The 22500-nt window shown below is 36.9% G+C and overlaps 2 protein-coding genes across 8 annotated transcripts in view; one reads left to right on the top strand and one right to left on the bottom strand.

Moving 5' to 3' along the window:
- Nucleotides 1-4146, top strand: part of LOC136853448 (protein scarlet-like) — a 41656-nt gene extending 37510 nt beyond the window's left edge. For both annotated transcript variants that reach the window (XM_067129040.1, XM_067129039.1), the window contains 4 exons: nucleotides 698-833; nucleotides 1591-1696; nucleotides 2431-2531; nucleotides 3312-4146. In XM_067129040.1, coding sequence (XP_066985141.1) covers nucleotides 698-833; nucleotides 1591-1696; nucleotides 2431-2531; nucleotides 3312-3484 — 516 coding nt within the window. In that variant the 3' untranslated portion in view covers nucleotides 3485-4146. The remainder of the gene's footprint in view (nucleotides 1-697; nucleotides 834-1590; nucleotides 1697-2430; nucleotides 2532-3311) is intronic.
- A 3382-nt stretch (nucleotides 4147-7528) lies between these two features.
- Nucleotides 7529-22500, bottom strand: part of LOC136853450 (bestrophin-4-like) — a 64713-nt gene continuing 49741 nt past the window's right edge. For 2 of the 6 annotated variants that reach the window (XM_067129043.1, XM_067129045.1), the window contains exons 3-10: nucleotides 19243-19353; nucleotides 18379-18550; nucleotides 15792-15921; nucleotides 14821-15293; nucleotides 14098-14556; nucleotides 13719-13791; nucleotides 12299-12522; nucleotides 7529-9470 (exon numbers count right to left, since the gene is read on the bottom strand). In XM_067129043.1, coding sequence (XP_066985144.1) covers nucleotides 9465-9470; nucleotides 12299-12522; nucleotides 13719-13791; nucleotides 14098-14556; nucleotides 14821-15293; nucleotides 15792-15921; nucleotides 18379-18550; nucleotides 19243-19353 — 1648 coding nt within the window. In that variant the 3' untranslated portion in view covers nucleotides 7529-9464. Of the gene's footprint in view, nucleotides 9471-12294; nucleotides 12523-13718; nucleotides 13792-14097; nucleotides 14557-14820; nucleotides 15294-15791; nucleotides 15922-18378; nucleotides 18551-19242; nucleotides 19354-22500 lie in introns of all 6 variants that reach the window. The other 4 variants (XM_067129046.1, XM_067129047.1, XM_067129041.1 and 1 more) reach the window with 2 other exon arrangements.

Below are 22500 nucleotides of genomic sequence, written 5' to 3' on the forward strand. Positions count from 1 at the left end.
AATGTGATTATAAGAATTTTAATAACATAATCACTATTATACAAAAGATTGTAACCATTGCGTTCTTTTCCTTATTAAATTGCATTTTTTTTCGATGTATATTACATTTCATTTTTCAGCATCACTTACCGATATATCAGCAACATACATATAAAGTTAGAGTATGCTACATCAAAAGGTATACGAACTATAACACAATGGTGGTTTAGTAGTAACTGAAAATCTGACTGTTTTACTCAACACCATAAATCTCAATGAGACGCAAAAATAAGACAAGCTATAAAATTACTCATATTGTGAATTTCTAGAATTGAAAGTTATCATACAATTAATGATAAAGTTCTGCTTATTTCAGTAGCCAAGGCTGCAATCCCGAAAGGGCAAGAAATTCAAGTAGAACTGATGTTTAAGATGGCTCATTTTTCATCTCTCTGAACTCAAAATAACCTTAATTTGACGGAAGAACGGAGTAGAATGTTGAATCTATGTACCTGAATGATCAAGAGTAACAAAAGGGATTTTCACAGCCAGTAAAAAAATAGAGCAAAATTACAGGGCCCAAGATTTCAGTGACGGAGATTTTGTCCATCTTGGCAGGGGAAACCATGACTATAAAATATTTAATACATTTTTATACATTCTAAAACCTCCTAGAATAAAACTGATATAATTGGGCAAAATTTCTCCTTTCTGGCAGATTCCTGGCTTCGTTGTTGACCCCGTCATTTTCGTGACCCTGTGTTACTGGATCGTCGGTCTACAGCAACACGTCTACCAGTTCTTCATGACAGTACTCATCATTATCTTCACGGCGAACACAGCCTCTGCCTGCGGTGAGATTTGGTCGACAAGGAAAACCTTCAAATGAGGATCTTTCCTTTCTCGGTTTTCAATTTTTTTTTTATAATCTAGTCTACTGGAAATTTTTTAGTACATTTAGGACTCTTGATGACGTTTTACGAACATTGCATTTTGCTTCTATCGCTTTTTCTAGACTAAAAACACTGTTGACGCCGTCACTGACGTTCAGTTACACCTGCGCAGTTACGTCTGTGCAGGGAAAACTGAACCCACTAACGTTCAGTTTATAACTGTTAAGGCAAAACTGAACGTTAGTGGGTTCAGTTCAGCCTGCACAGACCAACTGTGCGGAATAACTGCGCTGGTATAACTGAGCGTCAGTGGCGGCCTTTAGTTAACGACGCTAGTTTAATGGGTCCATTATCCTCTAAACATCCAAACATTGCATTGATTATTTCAGTAATTAACATGAAAGTAATTTTATAACGCTGATATATCAGAGAATCTTTTGATACTTTATGACTAGTGTTAACAGTACCAACAGTAGTAGTACTAGTTCCCTATTAACTTTTTAACAGGCCTCATACAGTATGGAAAAAAAAATCACACAAATCTGCTTTTAGAGATATAATTCTTAGTATTTTTTTATATTCTTCCTTAAGGTTATTTTACTTCAATGATGACGCTTCGCCATTGCAATGAAAATAGAGAGAGAGAGAGAGAGAGAGAGAGAGAGAGAGAGAGAGAGAGAGAGAGAGAGAGAGAACCTAATGTCCTTTTACGTTTCAGGAGCCATGTTTTCGGCCATGTTCGAGAGCATCCCATACATCATGGTCCTCCTTATCCCATTCGATGTCGTTTTGCTTATCTCCGGCGGCCTCTTCATCAATCTAGCGTAAGTTGTATCGGATATTGTAATATAAATAATATATTCTGATAGTTTTTTTTTTTTTTTTTTTTTTTACATCAGTAGGGTTTTCAAGAAACGACACAGAGACCAGTCTTTACCAACCAGAGTTTCTGTTCCTCATGAGAAATGGGGATGAATCAGGAAAGAACTGAAAAATGAGGATATAGAGATGTTGACGCTGAAATGGACATATAACAATATAAGATAAGATCTAGAAAGCAAAGCCTTCTGTCATGAAGGCAGGTTTATTACAGTGGTGATAAAATAGCAGTTGCATATATATACATAGCTATAGATATTATATATATATAATATATATAATATATATATATATATATATATATATATATATATATATATATATATATATATATATATATATATATATATATATATATATATATATATATATATATATATATTTAAATACACACACATACACAAATAGATACATATTATTTAAATATATACATATATATATACACAAATATATATATATATATATACATACAGTATATATATACACACACACACACACACACACACACACATATATATATATATATATATATATATATATATATATATGTGTGTGTGTGTGTGTGTGTGTGTGTGTTGGGATGTGTGTGTGCTTATGTTTGCATGTGAACGACTGTGAATAAAACTGCATCTTTGTTAAACTAATATAATCACCTCTCGCCATCCTTCACCCAAAACAGGTCTATGCCGAAATACATCAGCTGGGTGAAATTCTTCTCATGGTTTATGTACACGAATGAGGCTCTCACAATCACCCAGTGGCAAGGAGTAACAAACATAAGTAAGTTACCTTATTTCATTTCTACTGATGTGGAAGCAATTAACGATAATTATTTGTAGAGTTATTTTGAAATATAAATCTTCACGAATATTAAGCCAATTTAGGGGTTTACGATGAAAATGGAATTGTTGTATTGTCAACGGAAAGGATTTAGCTTTTCAACTTTTGGCCATAACACCTAGAATAAATCTTTTATACTGGAACATGTTACTGAAGAAAAAGTATCAACAAACTTTACGGAAATCTCATTGATTTGAAAATTTGCTTATTTGCCACTTATACTCTCTCCCTTTTGAGTAAAAAAAAAAAAGTCTTTTCATAATTTTATTGTTTTATGAAATTGTCACGATATAAAATGTGTCCTGTAGCAATCAGCTGCTGTTTCTTACGTCACTTCGTAGCTTGACTTTTAAAAACCTTTACCAAATAGGGGATTAATGCCGTCAGTGCACCTCATGAGGTACGCTGTGGGGATTACTTGAGGTTCTTTGCAGCGTCCCTTCGACCCCTTAGCTGCAACCCCTTTCATTCCTTTTACTGTACCTCCGTTCATATTCTCTTTCTTCCATCTTACTTTCCACCCTCTCCTAACGATTGATTCATATTGCAACTGCGAGGTTTTCCTCCTGTTACACCTTTCAAACCTTTTTACTGTCAATTTCCGCCTCAGCACTGAATGACCTCATAGGTCCCAGCGCTTAGCCTTGGGTCTAAATTCTATATTCTGTGCTATTCTAAAAACCTTTATATAGTTGCTCAGCTTACCATAATCCTTTCCAGCATGTGACGCCCCACCGGGAGTGCCCTGCTTGACCACAGGAGCCGAGGTCATGGAAAAATACACCTTCGTCCCGTGGCATTTCCCCTACGACTTCATCAGCATGTTCGTCCTCTACCTCAGCTTCCACGTCATGGGATTCTGTGGTCTTTATTCTAGAGCAAGAAAGAAGTAAACAGCAGTTGAGAATGCTTATGCCTGCAATGCCAGTCGTTGGTGAAGAACCTTTTAGATGAGAAGTTGACGTCGTTTTTCTAGTAATGTTTCTCCAATGTTGTTCAATAATTTCGTTATATGATTGTCTGCTGAGAACTAACTGCTGGACTGCCTGCAGCGCTAATGAGTGAATTATGATTTGGTTGCTGTCACTCTAATGATAAAAGCATCAGTAGCTTTACTGTTAGGTTGGCTTGGATAATCACCTCCATTGTGGCTAATCTGAATAGTATTCTCGAGAACCGTCATCAGGCTCGCGTGAGTGTTGGTAGGTAGGCGATGCATAAATGACGAAGTAAAAAAAAACATAAATCATGAAAAAAACGACCAGGACTAAACTTAACAACTTCATAAAAAAACATGCTATTAAAAATTAGAATAAAAATATTTGACCAGAACACTTCATAATATACATTTGTTGCTGACATCTCATTTACTTGGAAATTGTTGCCTGTTTTTTTTAACTTCATTCAGGAGGTTTTACGATAAAACTAGGCCACACCTTGAGGGCGAAGATTTAGTTTTTTTAAATGAAATCCAGAAGAAATAAGTTAACAAGCTATTTTTAGCTCTAAAATGATAAGGCGTGCATTAATTCATTGAAATAAAGTGACTAAGATCCGACAATTTTTAATTATCCAACAGTCGGATTGCAGTCGATTATTGAGAAAGTATACCTCAGTTTAAGCAGACCACTGAGCTGATTAACAGCTCTCCTAGGGCTGGCTCGAAGGATTAGACTTATTTTACGTGGCTAAGTGGCTAAGAACCAGTGGGTTACCTAGCAACGGGACCTACAGCTTATTGTGGAATCCGAACCACATTATAGCGAGAAATGAATTTCTATCACCAGAAATAAATTCCTCTAATTCTTCATTGGCCGGCCGGGGACTCGAACTCGGGCCTAGCAGAGTGCTAGCCGAGAACTCTACCGACTCGTCCAACGAGGAACTGTCTATTATTGAGAAAAACTTCTTTTCAGCAGTGTCATGGAGAATGGTTAAAAACCAAAGTGTGCACCCTAAACCATATATGAACATAAAGGTAGATTTTCGACGATGTTATGTTGCATCTTAAACCTCCCTCCCACTTATCACTGTAGCTGCCATTCAGATGATAATGAGTGAGTGTTCCTAATAATCGTTCAGCTGGACTCAGGGCAAATGTGTCTCGCCGCTGCTGTACATCAACAAAGAATTGCTTCTCTCTGATCTCGTATGAAAACAAGTAAAAATCGCACCGAAGTTTCTCCTGCGCAATCTAGTTTTCTGTACATCGTATAATCAAGGCCACCGAAAATATCTCTATCTTTCGGTGGTCTCTATATAATGCTGTTTGTGCCGCGTCCTAAGAAACTTTAATCACGGTTGTGGCCTGGCCTATATGGTTGCCAGATGCACGATTATGGCTAACTTTAACTTTAAATAAAATAAAAACTGCTGAGGCTAGAGGGCTGCAATTTATTCTGTTTGATGATTGGAGAGTGGATGATCACCACACCAATTTGCAGCCCTCTAGCCTCAGTAGCTTTTAAGTTCTGAGGGCGGACAGAAAAAAGTGCGGACGGACAGACACAATAGTTTTCTTTTCAGAAAACTAAAAATGAACAAGAAAAAGTATGGAAAGCTATTTGGAAAGTAACAGTTATTGACCGCGTATGTGCACATGTGCACGTAAGCATGAGTACTCATCGTGTACAGAATAAAATAGAATCATACATCCAAACAGCCTATTTGAATTACGTTCATTGAAATACTCGCGGATTCGTACGTACAACATTACATCCAACACTCAATAAACAAACAACAGGTAACGCAAAAACTGCAGACCACCCAAAGGTTATAAATATGGGTAAACTGGTAAACATTTATTTACAGTTTACACAAGTTTCCTTGGGTCTTGACAACATTCCAATTCTCCGTTATGGGCTACTAGTGCCGTCAGTGCACCTCACCTGGTGAACTGTTGGCATTACTGAAAGGTATTTGCAGCGTCCCTACGCCGCCTAGCTGCACCCACTTTTTAGATTTTTACTTTAACCTCCATTTCCGTTCCCTTCCTTCAGTCTGGCTGTCCAACCTCTCTGACAATTACTTCTTAGTGTAACTGCGGGGTTCTCCCAGTTCCATTTTCAGACCATTGTACTTTATTGCCTTCATTTTCTGTCCAACTCCCTCTTTTCACTGTCTTGAGCGCTGAATAGCCGAAAATGCCCAACTGCTAGGCTTGACAACCTAAATCCCATAAAATCAAACAAAATTCCATTTTTGGCAAAAACCATGGACCTTTAGACTGTGGAACTCTCTGTCTTTTATTATGTCTCTTGAATCATTCACCCTGAATTTCTTCGGGTTGTAGGTTTGACATAATATAGAATGAAAAAGTCAGTTAAATGGAAAAGCCAACTAACTAAAATTTCTCAGTGACCTAGCTTGACCTGGGCAACTACGTTCGTCTGTGTCCCTTCATCTAAAAATGATGTCAGTTACTTCATTGCAATAGCAAAGTTGCTTATTCAGATGCCTTATCCTTCTCTCAGAACGTAGGCTCATCCTTTAACTATTTTTTCAATATTAGATGAATATACAAAATCCGTCCTTCCTTTGTCCTTACGCCAGATATAAAAGCAGTCAATTTTGATTTTGAAACCTAAATAATCTAATCAAACTAGCGTATCGTGTGTTTGTGTTTTCATGAATTGAACTGAATATAGAATTTAGGCCAAAGGCCAATCACTGGGACCTACGAGGTCATTCAGCGCTGAAACGGAAATTGACAGTAAAAGGTTTGAAAGTTGTAGCAAGAGGAAAACCTCGCAGTTGCACTATGAATCGGTTGTTAGGAGAGGGTGTACAGTAAGATGGAAGAAAGAGGATTTGTAAGGAGGTGCAGTAAAAGGAACGAAAGGGGCTGCAGCTAGGGGCCGAAGGCACGCTGCAAAGAACCGTAAGTAATGCCTACAGTGCACCTCATACCCACCTACGTGGTCGTATTTTCATGATATATTCACTACATATTGCAGTCTTTGGTACTCACAGTAGTTGTACTCCAAAGGAATTCCAGGTGTACAAAAATAACATCTTGATATAAATACTCATAACAGTCAGGTGTGCTATTCCAGGGAAGTAATTTTGGTGGAATTCAAAACAGGTTATCTTGTTTCAGCTTAACAGCTTTAAAGTTAGTAAGTTACAACAAATATTGAAAGTTTGGGGCGGGTAGTGGCGTCAGTGCACCGCATTACTTAAAGTTCTTTGCAGCGTCCCTTCGGCTCCTAGCTGCAACCCCTTTCGTTCCTTTTACTGTACCTTCTTTCATATTCTCTTTCTTCCATCTTACTTTCCTCAGCCCTCTCCTAACGATAGCTTCATAGTGCAACTGCGAGGCTTTCCTCCTGCTACAACTTTCAAACCTTTTACTGTCAATTTCCCTTTCAGCACTGAATGACCTCATTAGTCCCAGTGCTTTTCCTTTGGCCTAAATTCTATATTCAGCTTCAAAGAAAGACGCGTAAAAGATACTTTAAAAAGTTAGTGGCAAGTCGATACTTGAGCCAATGAATTAGTAAATAATGGATTGATGAGTACATTGAAATGTAAATAAATGAATCCTAAGCTATAAATAACGAAATAAGCTGACTGACAACGCCCATAAGATAGATAGATAGATAGATAGAATGTACAATTTAGGCCGAAGGCCAATCGCTAGGACCAATGAGGTCATTCAACGCTGAAAGAAAATTGAGAGTGAGGGGTTTAAAAGGTGTAGCAGGAGGAAAACCTCACAGTTGCACTCAGAAACAATTTTTAGAAGAGGGTAGGAAGTAAGGTGGAGGTAAGAATATGAATGGAGGTACAGTAAAAGGAATGAAAGAGGTTGCAGCTAGGGGCCGAAGGGACTCTGCAAAGATCCTTAAGTAATGCTTACAGTACACCGCGTGAGGTGCACTGACGGCACTAACACAATACGGGGAACGCCCATAAGGAAAATTAGACCACCTTCCTTTTAAAAAGTATAAATTTATTGATCAGCATTCACACAAAAGAATTTTTTCAGGTAAACTGAGACTGTTGACTTGTATCATACGTATATCCAATTCGAATATTTTATTTACAACCTGCAACAATAAATATAAGATGTCACTCTAAATGAGAATGCAAACTTTTTGAGAGTATAATCGATATACAAATAAGGTCACTTTGGCATATGGTATCCTCTTCAGAAGAAGAGGGCCTTATCACTAATTGTAAAACTTTCACATGGTAATAATTATAATAAGATCCCCCACCATAGGACATTACTTACAAACAATAATTAACCTAACTTTGTCTCTGTCACAAAACCACAGAAAGACGGGAAACCTAGTCTTTATACACGCAGGCCCGATATGAAATATTGGATTTCTATAACTAATTTTCTTTAACAAAGGTGAATCTGAACCACGTACCATCCAGTTATCCTTCACGACTCACAAATATACAAATTCACATGGAATGAGATTAGCGCAAGGACGCCTCACCTATCCTGATATGTCTAATGTATTATAACAAGCTTAAAAAATCCATAACACTCGATATCCGTCTGCAGTCGCCAGGACTGAGCGCTCTTCACAGGACCGGTTCTGGTCGGTTCGGCCTTAAGTCATTTAGGCCGTAACATCCAAAACAACGTAAGACATTATGTTTATGGTATTTACCGTTATGTTTATGGTATTTACCGTCATTATTTCATGTTTTACTTACACCCCCACAAGGGGATGGTACTAAACACGGCGCCCATTTTGCGCCGAAGCGACCCGAACTCGACAGAAGCACCTCCAGTCAACAAGGCATTCTTTAGACCTTGCTAGTCACCATTCATTCTTGTATTTGAGAGCGTATACGAAATCATCCTAACAAAAATAAAACTTGGAGGAGATAACAAAAGGAAATGATGCGTTCACACCTTAATATTAAATAACTTTACATTTAGCTTCACTTCGTCCGAATCCATTTCTACATAATATACAAAGAATGCCGGAGGCGTGGGAATATAATTCACTCGTATAATATTATGTACAGTAACAACTTAAAATAATTCAAATTCACCTTACTTGATCATCCACATCTTACAAAGGAAACTTAAGGGAGAGGTGACACCTTTTTCGGAAGATGGAGCCTCTTCTGGGCCTTCTAAATGTAGCCCAAAGGCCAATGTTCTACAGAATGGGGTTCTTCCCTGTCTTCGCTGTGGGAACCCAAGGACCAAGAAATCAGGGTGAGATTTCAAGGGATTGGGAAACCGATTACGTTCTTTTAGGTCGCTGGAATGCAAGAGGGGTTAAGTTTATTTCACGCCTTATTCCATTTCGAATGTCAGAAAAGACTCCTTTTCAGTACTGTAACTGAGTTGATAAGTTTGAGTATAAGTATTTTGTTAACCCTTCTTGCATTTTCACAAAAATGCACCTAAATTCTGCTTCATAAAAGTTCAGATTTAGGCGCCCACTGAACCTCTCTATCTCAGAGCTGGATACATCGCAGCATCATTTAGCAAATTGTCCATAAAGAATACATACTTTCTATTTCATGTTTTCTTCTTCTTTTTCTTACAGTTTGGCTTACCAAGTTTAAATAAGAATACTTTGTAAAAACTAAGGAAATAATACTTTAAAAAGGTACATTGTTCTAAATAGCGTATAGAACAGAAGGTGACAATACGTCTCCAGGAATATCCATAGGATTATTAACATTTGTGATTATAACAATTCAAACTCTATGTACACCTATACTTCATCCCCTTAATTTAAGGATACAGGAATTAGGGTGACCTCGAGTAAACACAGAACTAGCAGACACATTTGACGGAAATTTCAGCCGAAGTCTTCCGCTGGCTACGTGAGATCATCCCATCAGGCGCGCGCGAGCGTTAACTTCCGTCAGACGTCCGGGATCCGGTCTTTAGTCCTGTTTCAGAAAAAAGACAATATTTTAAAGTCAGAAAAATATAGAGCGAAATGCCAAAACAATGTAAACAAGTAAAAGATGCGCCGAAGTTTCTTCGGCGCAATTGGGTTGTCTGTACAGCGTATAGTGCTGCGTGAAACTCTCAACCGCGGCCCATGAAACTCTTAGCCGCGGCCCCATGAAACTTTCAGCCACGGGCCGGTGGTGGCATGTGTTGTTAGCGATCATGGCTAACTTTAACCTTAAATAAAATAAAAACTACTGAGGCTAGAGGGCTGCAATTTGGTATGTTTGATGAGTGGAAGGTGGATGATCAACATACCAATTTGCAGCCCTCTAGCCTCAGTAGTTTTTAAGATCTGAGGGCGGACAGAAAAAGTGCGGACGGACAGACAAATAGTCACCTCAGTAGTTTTCTTTTACAGAAAACTAAAAATGATTTAGTTCGTGCCATGAAGAGAGAATATATAAAGATGGAGAAAAAAAGAAATGTTGAAAATGCTTATAAGGATGTTGAATGGTGAGGTGAATGCCAAAATAAGGTTATATAAGAATTTGAACAAAGTAATGCGTAAAAATAACTTCTTACGTCTAATTGTCTTTTTTCTCTGCCAAAATTAAGAATTTAATAACGTAATTTCCAAGTAGAAAAGCAATCCAAAAATCTGTTTTCATTAAAATCCTTTTCCTAAATAGAAAAAAAATGTTTCTAAAACATCCTTCTTGTTCGATATACAGAGCCATTCGTTTCAGAAATAAAAAATTCATATCAGGACAGTTTTGTGTCCAAGAAATCTACTACGTACATTGAAAGTGTCATGTTGCCAAATACATGCTATTTCATGGAACTGACACAATGCTGTTGACGACTGAGCATTGGATATCGGTTAATTTAGATTTTTTTAATGTTATTTCCTACAGTTGTTATAAAAACAATGATAACAACACGACTTTTACACTTCCGGGAGCGCTACTATGTGATAATAATAATCTTTTCATTTTCTGTTGAAATAGGAAAAAAAGAAAAAAAAAAAAATCTGTCGTTCTGAGGGATGTCAAACCGCGCAAAACACCTCGTGAATAATAAGGAATTTATTGTTGCAGAAGAGGCCTTGTTCCCACACGGATAGTTGGGATTTTGTGAAAAGAATTTCTGCATGCTGAGAAATTGAAATCACCAAACGAAAGTTCTGGAAACCGAATCCCACAAAAACATTCTTCAGTGTTCAAAGTGAAGATTAATCACTCGATACTCATTATTTGAACAAATATTTTGCCATTATCTGTGATGAAGTAGTAATAAAATTTTTCGCTGAATTTCTTAAAAGGCTAAATTGCTTTTTCTTACGTCTTAATCTTAACGGTGTGTATAAAGGTACCTTTGTATTATTATTATTATTATTATTATTATTATTATTATTATTATTATTATTATTATTATTATTATTATTATTCAGAAGATGAACCTTATTCATATGGAACAAGCCCACAAGGGCCACTGACTTGAAATTCAAGCTTCCAAAGAATATGACGTCATTAGGAAGTAACGAGTTATTTCATGCAGGCATTTCAAGCACCAGGTCAGGAAACGCTGGTCCTTGAAATGCCTGCATGAAAACTTAAAACGCAAGGAAAAACAATTTTGCCTCTTGAGTAAATAAACCAAAAAAATAATTAATACTTCATCGCAAATGAAACGTCCCAGTGCAGTTAAAGGGTTGATCAAGCCACATTACACTTCCTGCATGTGGGTGAGATGTTATTTCCATCTATTGTTCTTTGAAAATATCTGGTTCTCAGGGCCTGATCTTGTGCCGCTGTTAGCATTCCTTCCTTGCATTTCGGAAAAGTCAAGCTGTAAGTTAAATCGATTTTGTTAAGGTACAGAAAATGAAAGGGAAGTCAGCATATCAGTGGCTGGATACTATTTAAGAAGCTTGATTTGCGAATCAGCCATTCCATTTAAATGTATGCAGATTTTGCATAATAATAATAATAATAATAATAATAATAATAATAATAATAATAATAATAATAATAATAATAATAATAATAATAATAATTAGGGAGGAGACCTTCTCTGAGGACAGTAGCATTGAAAATAATGACTGTTCTACGGCAATCAATTTATATAGTCTTTTCGCTGATGAAAACAAGATTATAAGAAGAATAGAGAAGACTCTATATATATTGAATTCCGTAGAAACAGCCATTATTTTCAATAATAATAATAATAATAATAATAATAATAATAATAATAATAATAATAATAATAATAATAATGACTGGAACACTTGGCACGATCGTAAGATCCCTGAGAAGGAATCTGGTAAAACTAGATATCGAAGTAGCTCCAGGACTCATGCAGAAGAGTGTGCTTTGAGAAACAGCGCACATTGTGAGAAAAGTGATGGACTCCTAAGGAGGCAGGATGCAACCCGGAACCCCACATCTATAAAAACCACCCAGTCGAATAGGATGACTGTGATAGACCACAAATATAATAATAATAATAATAATAATAATAATAATAATAATAATAATAATAATAATAATAACATTGATGATTGGTAATGGTGAAAACTAGAAATAAAACGTGCAACCACAAATGGAAATATGTAAGACCGCACAGAAAATATGGAAACGCCAAAGCCCCCACAAGTATTTTGAGAAACAGAAGAAGAAAAACTCGTAATCATTTTCAAACCTCAACTACTTCACAGAAACCTGAACCTGGCTGATTCCTCCACCCTCCACCTTGCCCAATAAAGCGTATTTAAATCCGCAGCAAATCAGAGTGTCTAGAAATTTGCTCATTTCTGACCTACCACGTAGGACGGGTTCACGCGACCCTCTACACCCAAAAGTTGTGCGAATTTGATCTCCCCAGCGTGACCTGGCATTCGCACGTTTTTGTGGTGACCTGACCTTATCGTGTCGGATCCAGGATGACCTGAGTTGGACTGCGTTTCGGGAAATCTGCAGGTGACGTTAGCTTCTTCCGTGGGCGTCGTCGCTGAACTGATTGTTGGGGAATTGGCTTCAAGGCGACCTGAAGAAGGGCGTGAGTTAGTTTGATCAAATTAACAGGATGAATTTGTTCTATAAGTATTTTTCTTACATGCAGAAAAGAAGCTTCAAAAAATTATATAACAACAGCTACTCCGTATAATAAGCTACCGATAAGAAGGATTTATAGCCTCGAATATGAAAATTCATTGGCTATTAATTCTATCCAGGAACATAGGGATAACGCTAACACCTTCTGGCGCATTTCCAAAAAGGTTGCATTGGTACATCAAAGCATTTATATTGTATAGCAACATGTATTAAAGGGTATGTCTTAATTTATTCACTTGGACTCGCTGTATAAATAAAGTAAGATACTATGAAACTCTGGTAACTTCATTGCATTTAAAGTAATGTTAACATTTCAAAACGATTTTAATATTCTGAACAAAACTGCCATAAAATTTTCTACTTTCAATATTTTTTTCAAATAAGGGAAAATATGGACTTTCAACTTTGATAAATTTACGGACTGATAACTTTCAAATTATACAAAGTAAGATTTGCAAGGTAAATCACATAATCTCCGAATGGAGTGTTTTTCTAGAATACAATTCCTAAATGGACAGCTTTGCTCTGAACAGTCTTGTCAAAAGAAGTTACAGAGATTCATAGTTCCGTAAGTTTCTTGAAAACGATCTCATGCAATAAAGGCAAGTTCATTAATAATCCTTCATTATAAAATTTCATTTCATGAAGCGTTAGGATCTCTCCTAGATAGTGACCCCCGGCAAAGCTCAGGGGTCGTTATCTAGGACTAATATTTCTTTTTGGGGTCATTATCTTTATGGTATATACAGTCTTTTGTTTATGTTTTTACGGTCATCCCCAACGGGGTTGTACTAAACATGACGCAAAGGTAGATACATACCGGCTTAAAACCCTTGGGGGTCACTATCTAGGAAAGATCCAGGTGGGATCTTTCCTAGATAGTGACCCCTAGCAAAGTTCGGGGGTCGTTATCTAGGACTAAAACACTTGGGGGTCACCATCTAGGAAAGATCCAGGCGGGATCTTTCCTAGATAGTGACCCCTAGCAAAGTTCGGGGTCGTTATCTAGGCCTAAAACACTTGGGGTCACTATCTAGGAAAGATCCAGGCGTTATGATATCTTCTAAATCTAGATAAAGCTCACGCATACATAAATAAGCCAATATCCTTTGGAACACGAAGACATACCAGAGCTGCCACTTAGAATGGGAGTGTTGTCTCGTGCAGAATTCTGGTCGTCTGAGGCAGTGCCCACTTCCATCTGATAGATTTAAAAATAAAAAAAGAATATATCATTTTAAGTATATAAAAGATATGCAATATACATGTAAAAACACTACCTCACATTACATACGCCAAGCGCGTAATATTTTATCGAATCAAGCTAAAAGCGATGGACTGGGAAGTGCTGGAAACTACACACTGAAATCTCGTAGGACTTTTAACTATACTCCTCTGATATCAAAGGTAGAAAGTTGTTCTCAAGGTATATACGCTAAACTAGCACTGAGAAGGCAAATGGTGTAAAATACTGGAACTAAACACACAAATAAGCAACTCTTGTCACCTGTTCCCAGAGGAAATCGAAAGAATTACTAGGGTCCTCTATGCTGGAATTCATGGTAGCAGACGTCACGTCCGGCGTCAAAACGGACCCCATAGATGGTTGCTGGATATTGTTGAGCGTCTCGATGCTGGACGACGGCCCAGGCAATCTAGTAGCAGTGGCAGTCGGCTTCAAGGTACCTGAGGGACTGGTTAACAGTGTAGTTGGCTGCACTTGGTGATTGCTGGATGTAGAGGTTTTCCTTGGCTGAAGGGTGGCGGTTTTGGGTAATTTCCCGTTGATGCCTAACTTGATGGAGCAGGAGTTCGGGATGGAACACTCATTGTGTTTTTGGTAACTTCCCGTTTCTCCGTTGCCTTTACCCCCTGGTTGACTGCCTTCGAGTAGCACCATGTTGTTTAGGTCTTGTACCATTGAGGGAATTTCTGTCGGTGTGACGTAACCCAGCAGGTATGACATCTGGAAGCAGAAAACATCAACGTGAATGAATAGGGAAGGCATTACCAATTTCCTTGCACTATTTTAAGGAGTACAAGCTCAAGTATGGTGTCATCAGAAATTACTGTAGAAATAATTGAAACTTGGATGAAATTACAAATCGAAACATAATTTAGATGTGTCAGGTGAGGAGAGGGAAAACTATACATTCTGAACATGTTTATCAGTCTAAGCCATTTCCTCTGCAAATATGGAGTAGCCTAACTTCGAGGCAGTCTGTCTTACCTCGTAGTGTCTCGCCAAGACCTGATCCACATCAAAATCATCGTCATCTTCGCCAAAAGGATTGACAAGAGACTCGGCAACTTTGAGCCACCCCATGTAGAAGAAAAACTGCAGCAGAGTGAAGATGGGGACAAAGAAATCAATCGTTCTGTTATCATAACCTTGCGCTGGGTCCAGGAACTGACGGCCCAGAACGGAGAAGAAGAAGAACGAGTAGACTGCCATGGTTGCTACTTGGGTGTACACCAGAGGGATGCTGATGTCAGTCCATCTCAGCAACATCCCGCATTTTTCTCGTATGGTCCCCAGCTCATTCAAAAGCTGGCACATGCCGAGGTCTTGCCTGATGTAGCCCTGATCGCGGCCCTTCTCCACCAGCATAGAACACCACATGAGAGGGACACAAATCACGGGGACGTTGAATGTTTCCGCTTGTTTTTCCAGGATGTGCATTTCTTCTACATTCATGTACCCTTAACAGAAAGATAAAGAGACGATTATAGAACTGAAGTATACAATTATTAATATTTCAACCGAAATAACCCAGTTCAAAGTACCATATGGGATCTTAAAAAATATGCAACACGCAATTGTGACTGGAAACTTTCAGATTATAATAAAGGCCAAATAAAAAAAAATGTTATTTTGTTTCAAAATGATTCTGAGTGTTTAACTTCCAGGTTTGGGAGGGGGTAAAAGGGGGGTGGAATGAAGGTATAAGCGCTATTGTTGTGGTTAGTACATTTGTTTTCAAAAACGACTACGATTATAGAGCAAAAGGTCTCTCAATCACCCTACCTTTTTTCTTGGACGTCGAGGCAATAGTGGTTGTTATCTTTCTATTAAATTTGGTAGCTCTGTGTGTTTGTGTTTGTAGGTAGGTTAGCTGGTATGGGTTGGGGGTGTGGGTATGCGTTTACGCGCCACGGCAACTTTAAAAATCATGCATTAAAAGACAGAAGAAATCTTACCTGCGTCTAAGATAGACTTCAAGTTTGGCAGCTTCCTTCTGACCTTTCCGGAAATTCTGCTGAATAGCATTGCCATGGTCAAGTTGACATATCGGAGCAAAGTTGATCTTAAGAGCTTCGGTGGGCCATCCTGAGATGGGAAATAAACAATGTTAGCATAAATGAAGGACTTATTCTATTGTATACCGTTCCGTACATTTATGTACGCCAAAATTCTTGTTGAATGACATTCCCTGCTGCGCAGTACCCTAAAAGATAAATTTTCTAAATATATTTTCTAATTTTGTTCAATTTCTTAACATCTTTTAAGGAAATTATAATGATCTTTCTGATACAATTTAAATCCCATTTCTAAGGACTAGCTAACGAATATGGGATCTGTAAAAATGATTTAAAATGATTCAGACTTCCTTTGAAAATGTAGGGATGGAATATATAAATGAAATCATTTGGAAATGACTGCTTTCTAAAAGCTGACCAGGATACTTACCATGAGACAGTAACTATGTACAAATGTTGTACTGGAAAATCGAATGAACAGCAGCTCCAGAGAACTGCGCAAGGGTCTCGCAGCTCACCTCGGAGTGTTTTTGCGAATCAAAATTGGGGAATGAGAGTAAATTTTTTCTATACATCTAAATAATCATATCTTCGAATGTTCTTAAGAAATAGACAAGTAAAAAATGCGCCAAAGTTTCTTGGCGGTGTCGAGTTTTCTGTACAGCGCATAACACTGTATGAAACTCTCAGCCGCGGCCCACGAAACTCTCAGCCGCGGTTAATGAAACTTTCAGCCACGGCCCGGTGGCGGCATGTGTTATTGGCACCTAAAGCGGTGCCAAACTCACAATCCATGGCTAACCTTAACCTTAAATAAAATAATAACTACCGAGGCTAGGGTGCTGCAATTGGGTATGTTTCATGATTGGAGGGTGGACGATCAATATACCAATTTACAGCCCTCTAGCCTCAGTAGTTTCCAAGATCTGAGGGCGGACAGAAAAAGTATGGACGGACGAACAAGTACAAAAAAAGTAAGTATATCATAGTTTAACCAGACCACTGAGCTGATTAACAGCTCTCCTGGGGCTGGCCCGAAGGATTTGATTTACTTTACGTGGCTAAGAACCTACTGGTTACCTAGCAGCGGGACCTACAGCTTATTGTGGGATCCGAACCACATTATGACGAGAAATGAATTTCTATCACCAGAAATAAATTCCTCTAATTCTTCATTAGCCGGTAGGAGAGTCGAACGCTGGGCCAACAGCGTGCCAGGCGACAGCTCTATCCATCCCTCCAGCGAAGAACTGACGGACAAGTAGCCATCTCAATAGCTTTCTTTTACAGAAAATAAAAAAAAAGTCATGTAACAAAGGTAACTTGACCATCGTCACCTCCAATACTGTGGGGTTCTCTGAAATTCCACCGTCTGGTCTTCTCTGCACTCCTTCGGCAAATCTCCAGTGGTGTGCAGCCTCCTTGCTCATAGCGCTTTCGTCTGCAATATCACTGTATCTGATTTCCAAACCTTATTCAGCCAGCCCATTGTTTGATTTACATATACCCTTTTCAGTCTGTCACTTCATTTCATATCAACAGAATTCGTGCTGGATATCACCGTTCCTAAACATTTGAAAGATTCATACTCATTTATCCTTCTTACACGTACTGATATTTCATTCCTTTATTAATATTCTATTCTCATTACTCTTTTTTTTCCAACTTTTTTAGATTTATAAGTCAATCTCAACTTCTTTTAAGCAAGCTTTGTAAACGATGTGGCGTTTTACTGATTAAGAGAACATCATTTGTATATCCCAAGTCTGTCAACTTTATGTCATTCTTCTTCTTCTTCTTTCAACCTTATCAGTCCCACTGCATAGCAGGGTCGGCCGCTCGAGTCAACTTTCTCCATCTATCTCTATTCCTTGCATCTTCTTCCCCCAGTCCCACCTCACCCAAATCTCTCCTAGCCATATCTATCCATCTGATCCGCTGACGCCCCACACTCGCCCCCCCCCTCCCCCATCACTGGCATGTTCTTAGCTCTCTTGATTGGTTCCACCTTCTCTCTTCTTATTACATGGCCATATCTCTCAGACGAGCTCCCCTAGCCTTCATCTTTACATTACATATACCACACATTCTTCTTATATCTTCACTCTCCCTCCTTTCCAGTAGTGATATTCTAGCAATCTTTCTGTCATTACCTAAGTCTAAACCCTTTTTTCCCCTCTCTGACCATCCGACCACTTTTTCATCCTAAAATCCTTGGGCAGGACAAACAGCAAAGGTGACAGAACATTTCCTTGCAATACCCCACTCTTTACCAAGATTCCATTAAAATCAACTTTGCATCTGCTTCAGTCATTGATAATTTCAATTAGTTTTGCATATTTAACAGTAATACTCCTGTGATGAAAGACCTTCCATTTTATTGTTTTATGGACTCTATCAAATACCTTCAGGTAATAAACTAAAACCATCAAAGGTCATTAACCACCAGTAGTTGTGGCGTCAGTGACCTTGGCAACTATAATGATACCTGCGCATTTAGATTCAGTGTCTTCCCTGAGTTACTAACCACGCCTCTGATGTGGGAGGTGCAGAGCAAGGCGAAGTAGTCAGGCCAAGGAATGCACAGGTACTGTTCCCACCATCGCTGGACAACGACGCTGACGTAGAAACCCAGGACGAAGGAGATTGGAATGAGGTTCCTGAAGTAGTCGCAGTAGAGGGAGAGTTGTTCGAAGGTTCTGGAATGATCGGAGGATTTGAAATTCGAGTTTAAGTGTGTAAAGATCTGCTAAACTGAGACCGTAGGATTTGAAATTTAAGTTTAGATTGAGAGTGGTGTCACCCATAAACTTACTTGTAAATTATTATATTTTTCCGTCAATTTCTGTAGTTTTTTTATGAAAATCTTGGAACTATTTCATACTGAGAACCTTTTTAAAATTCTTGTGACTTACTTATCAGCCCCAGAAATTTTTATGCCATTCTTCTGGAACTGTTTTTATTACTTATTCAAATATCACAGGTCAGAGTGATTAAACTTGCCTTGGACAGTGAGGCAAGCAGTTCCTAAAAATAGAGTCTAACCAAAAAGAACCACCTGGTTTGAGGTCATTAAAAGCATTACCTATCATCCGAGAAGCCAAAAAGCCATTTGCTAAAGCTTATTTCAGTTCACGTTCTTAAGTTATACATCTGGTTATTTCATCACAGCATTAACTTGTAACAGAACAGGAATTTATGTTTATTATCATTTCGTAATATTCATGGCTCTATTTAGTTGAAATTCTTACCAGATTTTGAAAAATGAAATTCTCCAAAGCTTAGCACGAGTAGCTTTAGATTTCTCATATTAAGAGGGGTATTTCAAATAGCATGTAGTTCAGTTATTAACTCATCGTTTTTTTTCTAATAAAAAGACAATTTTGCCCACCTTCTCTGCTGTTCATCCAAACCAAACCGGTAGACCATGGAACAGACGAAGTAGAGGAAACAGTATACCAGGGAATCTGGCCATATCAGCTTGTAAACACTTCCGCGCCATCTGTTGGGAAGAAGTCAAAACTAGGTTCATTTGCTTAGGGATATACCTGTTGAAAAGGAAATGGAAGATGAACACGTTTAACTACAATTCCTGCCGATGTGTCTGGGAGGAAGTCACTGGTATCAGATAAAGAAAGAGAAAAGCAAATTAGTATGTATTTCTCAACTAGGGAAATGATCAAATGTTCAAAGGCTTTCGCTGTTTATCAAGTTTTCTTGTATATGTGTATATATATATATATATATATATATATATATATATATATATATATATATATATATATATATATATATATATATATATATATACATATATATATAATATATATATATATATATATATATATATATATATATATATATATATATATATATATATATATATATATATATATATATATATATTTATATCTATGTATGTATGTATTTATATATATATATATATATATATATATATATATATATATATATATATATATATATATATATATATATATATATATATATAAATTTCTGACTCACATACGGGACCGAACCCCGATCTTTCGAGTGGGAGTCCAGGGCACTAGCAATTCCTCTGCAAAGATCATGAAAGAAGTTGGAACCTAAATACTACATGTGGAGGAATTGCCAATGCCCTGGACTCTTACTTGAAAGACCTGGGTTCCGTCCCGTATGTGAGGCAGAAATTTGCTTCCGTGAAACACGTTCTCATGAGTTCATTTCCATATGTATAAATATACATGTATATGTATGTATATATATATATATATATATATATATATATATATATATATATATATATATATATATATATATATATATATATATATATATATATATATATATATATATATATATATATATATATATATATATATATATACAAACTATACATACATACCACCCACCCGCACACACATATAAATATATATATATATATGCGTGTACGTGTGCATGCATATACATTCAGATAAAACTACTGTGATAACCTCAAGACATTAAACAAGAAAATAATGCACGACTTTCTTCATATAAGTGCAAACTAGCATTCAAAATAAATAAATATAGAACAAATATAAACTATTCACGAAAAAAGACAGGTTTTTCCAATGCCAAAAAGCTCTTGAATCGGTCACGAGCAAAAATAAAAGAGATAGTTATGTCGACCTGGACGACTTTAACGGTCGAAGAATGCAGTACATTAAGCGTTGAAACGCGACCACGGAAGTTGGCTGTCGAGGAGGAAAAGGGGCCATATTTTTTCGTTCTTCACACTTTTGCTAATGGGATATTGCGTCATGAAGAGCTGCGGGTGTCGGGGAAGGGATGGATAGAGAGAATAAGTGGCTATACATTTGCTCCTGACATTTGAACCAAGTACGCACATACCCACTTTTATATATATATATATATATATATATATATATATATATATATATATATATATATATATATATATATATATATATACATGTATATATGTATGTACATGTATATATACATTCATCTTATTTATGAATCTGCTCTAGTCTTCAAAATAGGTGCTCTAAGTGCCTTGTTGAATATAACATGAATGATGTAAAGGTTTCTCATGAATATTTAGATATATTCGGTTATTTTTGTCTTAAATACATACACACACACACACACACACACACACATATATATATATATATATATATATATATATATATATTAATTAGTGCATACTTTTTAAGACATAAATAACCGAATATTATGTCTAAGTATTCACGTGACTTCTTCATCTCATCCATGCTTAATATCCAGTACGGCGCTTACAACACCTATTTTGAAAACTAGAGCACATTCATAAGCAATATGAATACTATTTGAAGCCTGAAATTCACGTAGACCTTAGTTTTATTTCTGTATTTTTTTCATCTACTCGTCTTTACATTCATATTCATCATTTATGATGAAATGTACTTGGTATGCATTTTTAGTATATACGTATAATAATTACACAACCTTTTTACCCGTACTTAACCTCTAAGCAATCGAATCTGAAGTCACGTACTAGCAATTTTGACTAAACATCTAGCTAATATTTATAGACGCAAATGGGAAATATAGTCGAACTTTTGCCTGTTTTTCGGAAACAAGAACTTTGAGATAAACACCTTTTCCTTTCTTCTGCCAAACCACAGCATCAAAGTGCATCTCTCTCCTCAGAAGCAACCCGTAACATTCGGGTCACTGTTTGCGCTTCAGCATACACACACACAAAAAAAAAAAAACAAGCGCCTTCAAAATCCCCCTCATTAGAATACCTCCATCTTGGTTCCGGGCCAATTAAATACAAGAAATCGCCCGCGATCTTCTTCCATGACTTTAATAGATACTGAGGCAACGTCGTTTCATTCCTCTCGCGCACACCAGATCCGAGAGATTTCTTTCGAGAGCCAAAGGGATTAATTAGCTTTGTCGAGTTTTGGGTTAGAGGCAGAAATAGCTTTGGCATTTGCAAGACGGGGTCACCGAGTAGCTCATCTGACAGACCTTACCAAGGTCTAGAGAATTCTCTAGGCCTTGGACCTTTACGGTTGAGGGAAGGAGGGCTGCGTGTAATAAAGAAAAGGTCTAGTTTCTTCAGGTTACTGAAAGGTCGAGGGAAATTCTGATTTATTATTATTATTATTAATATTGGAGAAACAAATCCACAGTTATGTATATGTACATATATTTAAAGATAAGTCTATAAAGAAAAGGTTTTATTTCTTCACGTTACTGAAAGGTCGAGGGGAAATTCTGATTTATTATTATTATTATTATTATTATTATTATTATTATTATTATTATTATTATTATTATTATTATTATTATTATTATTGGAGAGACAAATCCACATATACTTAAAGATAAATCTATAAAGAAAAGGTCTAATTTCTTCAGGTTACTGAAAGGTCGAGGGAAATTCTGATTTATTATTATTATTATTATTATTATTATTATTATTATTATTATTATTATTATTATTATTATTATTATTATTATTATTACTGGAGAAACAAATCCACAGTTATGTATATGTATGCATATATCTAAAGATAAATCTGTGCAGATTTATCTTAAAATATATGTATACATATACATAATTGTGGATTTGTTTCTTCATTTGAAGACT

This window comes from Macrobrachium rosenbergii, chromosome 27, assembly GCF_040412425.1.
Source record: "Macrobrachium rosenbergii isolate ZJJX-2024 chromosome 27, ASM4041242v1, whole genome shotgun sequence".
NCBI classification, from domain to species: domain Eukaryota; kingdom Metazoa; phylum Arthropoda; class Malacostraca; order Decapoda; family Palaemonidae; genus Macrobrachium; species Macrobrachium rosenbergii.